This window comes from Haplochromis burtoni, unplaced genomic scaffold (assembly GCF_018398535.1).
Source record: "Haplochromis burtoni strain Fernald_Lab_line unplaced genomic scaffold, NCSU_Asbu1 Contig_1020, whole genome shotgun sequence".
Taxonomy (NCBI): Eukaryota; Metazoa; Chordata; class Actinopteri; order Cichliformes; family Cichlidae; genus Haplochromis; species Haplochromis burtoni.
Window position 1 is genome coordinate 89,718 of NW_024583381.1, and position 1,757 is coordinate 91,474.

The following is a 1,757-nucleotide window of genomic DNA, read 5'->3' on the forward strand; positions in this document are numbered from 1 at the left end:
GGGAGAGACTCCAAATTTGTGATCTGTGTCCAGGATGGTCGTAGCGCTGGCATGACACTGTGACCTTTGAACTCTGGATCAGTTACTTTAATGCTGGAAAAGTGCTGCATTAATCCTCATTTACATTTGACCTTTATACCCATCTATGAATTTGTCACCAGCAGTAGCTGGTTGTTGTTATGCTCGACTTCACCTAAACTGGACCGGTATTAGCCGGTGTCTGTTGCTCCCATACAGACTAATTACCATGCTAGCTCAGCTGATAAGTCAACACCTGCACAATGTTCAGGTGTTGTCCTGGCAACGGAGAGGTCACTGCGTAACCACCTCCTTTCTGTGTGTCCTCGGTCAGCCTGTCTCTCACGTGATTGGCTCTGTGATTTAAGAGTGCTGCATTCTCATTCGTCAGCAGGGCCCCCTCTGTGAGCATGTGACAAATGGCGGCTCGCATACACACACACACACACACACACACACACACACACACACACACACACACACACACAGTGGCAGGTCAATAGCAGACAAAAGGAAGGCTGCAGCAGCTTTTCCCTCAGTGCTGCCTTCAGGTGCAAAGCGCTGCAGTGCTGTGTTTAAGGACCTGTACAATAGTTGATTATAGGGAGAACACTCCCTCTCTGTCTGGTTACGACCGCCGTCCTCGGCTGCTCGGGACGAATTACGGTCACGACCGAGGTTAGCCTAACTGACCGTGTTACAGGTGTGTGGCACGCAGTGACAGGTAACGCCATTAGGCATGCAGAGCATAAACATGCCATTTAAAGGGGCGTTGGTGTGAAGCCCGTGTGTCTGACAAAGGGTTGGGGGCTTGGTTGTAGACTGATGCGTACACAGCTCGGTCTGGCGCTCTGTGATTGGATCAGGCTTGCACCTGGTTGATGCAGCCATTTCCCATTTAGAGCGGCGTTCCTGCTTTCAGTAGCCCAGAGTTTGTTTTCAGACTCAAGCATCTCTTCGAGCTGTTTAACGACATACCCAGAGGATTGCACCTTGTTGTAAACACTAAGTACTTATAAGCCTCGGCTCATCGAGCACAGGATTGGTTAAATGAGCAACAGCAGAACCGGAGAGGCAAAGATATGCTGATGACCAATGTATGTGTGTCACAACACAAACTTGCTTCAGGGTTTTTAAGAGTCAGAGGAAGACATGCATGCACCACCAAGACCCAGCTTCAGGAGACCCAGAAAGGTTCCCTGAGGAGCAATGTTCCCTCTAAGCTGAGCGCATGAGCAATCGCACACTGCTGACATGGTGTTCCCACACAGAAAATCTGCGCTGCGCACAAAAAAAAGATACAGCCTGAATTGGAATTAAAGTAAATACATGTATTTATTTTATTTCGCTGATTTTCTGCACGTGGAGACGCTGTCAGCAGTCACGCGCTCAGCTTAGAGGGAATCGTGCTGAGGAGCACCCGGGGAACCTTTGAGCTGCAGGAGGACTGCAGGAGGACTGCAGGAGGACTGCGGGGCCCTGACGGTGCTTTCAGAAAGACAAACAGTACCTGCAGGGATCCAGGGGGTGGCCAATCGGTCTCGGGTGTCTCCCTGCTCCCAGTCAAAGTCATCTTCTTTGGACTGGACCAGCGTGCAGTCAGGAGACCGACCAGATAGACAAGCTGAAAAAGAGACAGACAGATGCTCAGTTACCTTAGGTGAAACTAGGGCTGCTCGATTATGGCAAAAATGATAATCACGATTATTTTCACTGAAATTGAGATCTCGATTATTTGA

General features: G+C 49.6%; 1 protein-coding gene across 1 annotated transcript in view; it reads right to left on the reverse strand.

Moving 5' to 3' along the window:
* LOC102296289 (receptor-type tyrosine-protein phosphatase mu) overlaps window positions 1-1,642 on the reverse strand; it is a gene marked incomplete at both ends in the record, with an annotated part of 90,754 nt that extends 89,112 nt beyond the window's left edge. The window contains 1 exon segment of the mRNA XM_042216343.1: window positions 1,529-1,642. Coding sequence (XP_042072277.1) covers window positions 1,529-1,642 — 114 coding nt within the window.
* Window positions 1,643-1,757: the final 115 nt, after the last annotated feature.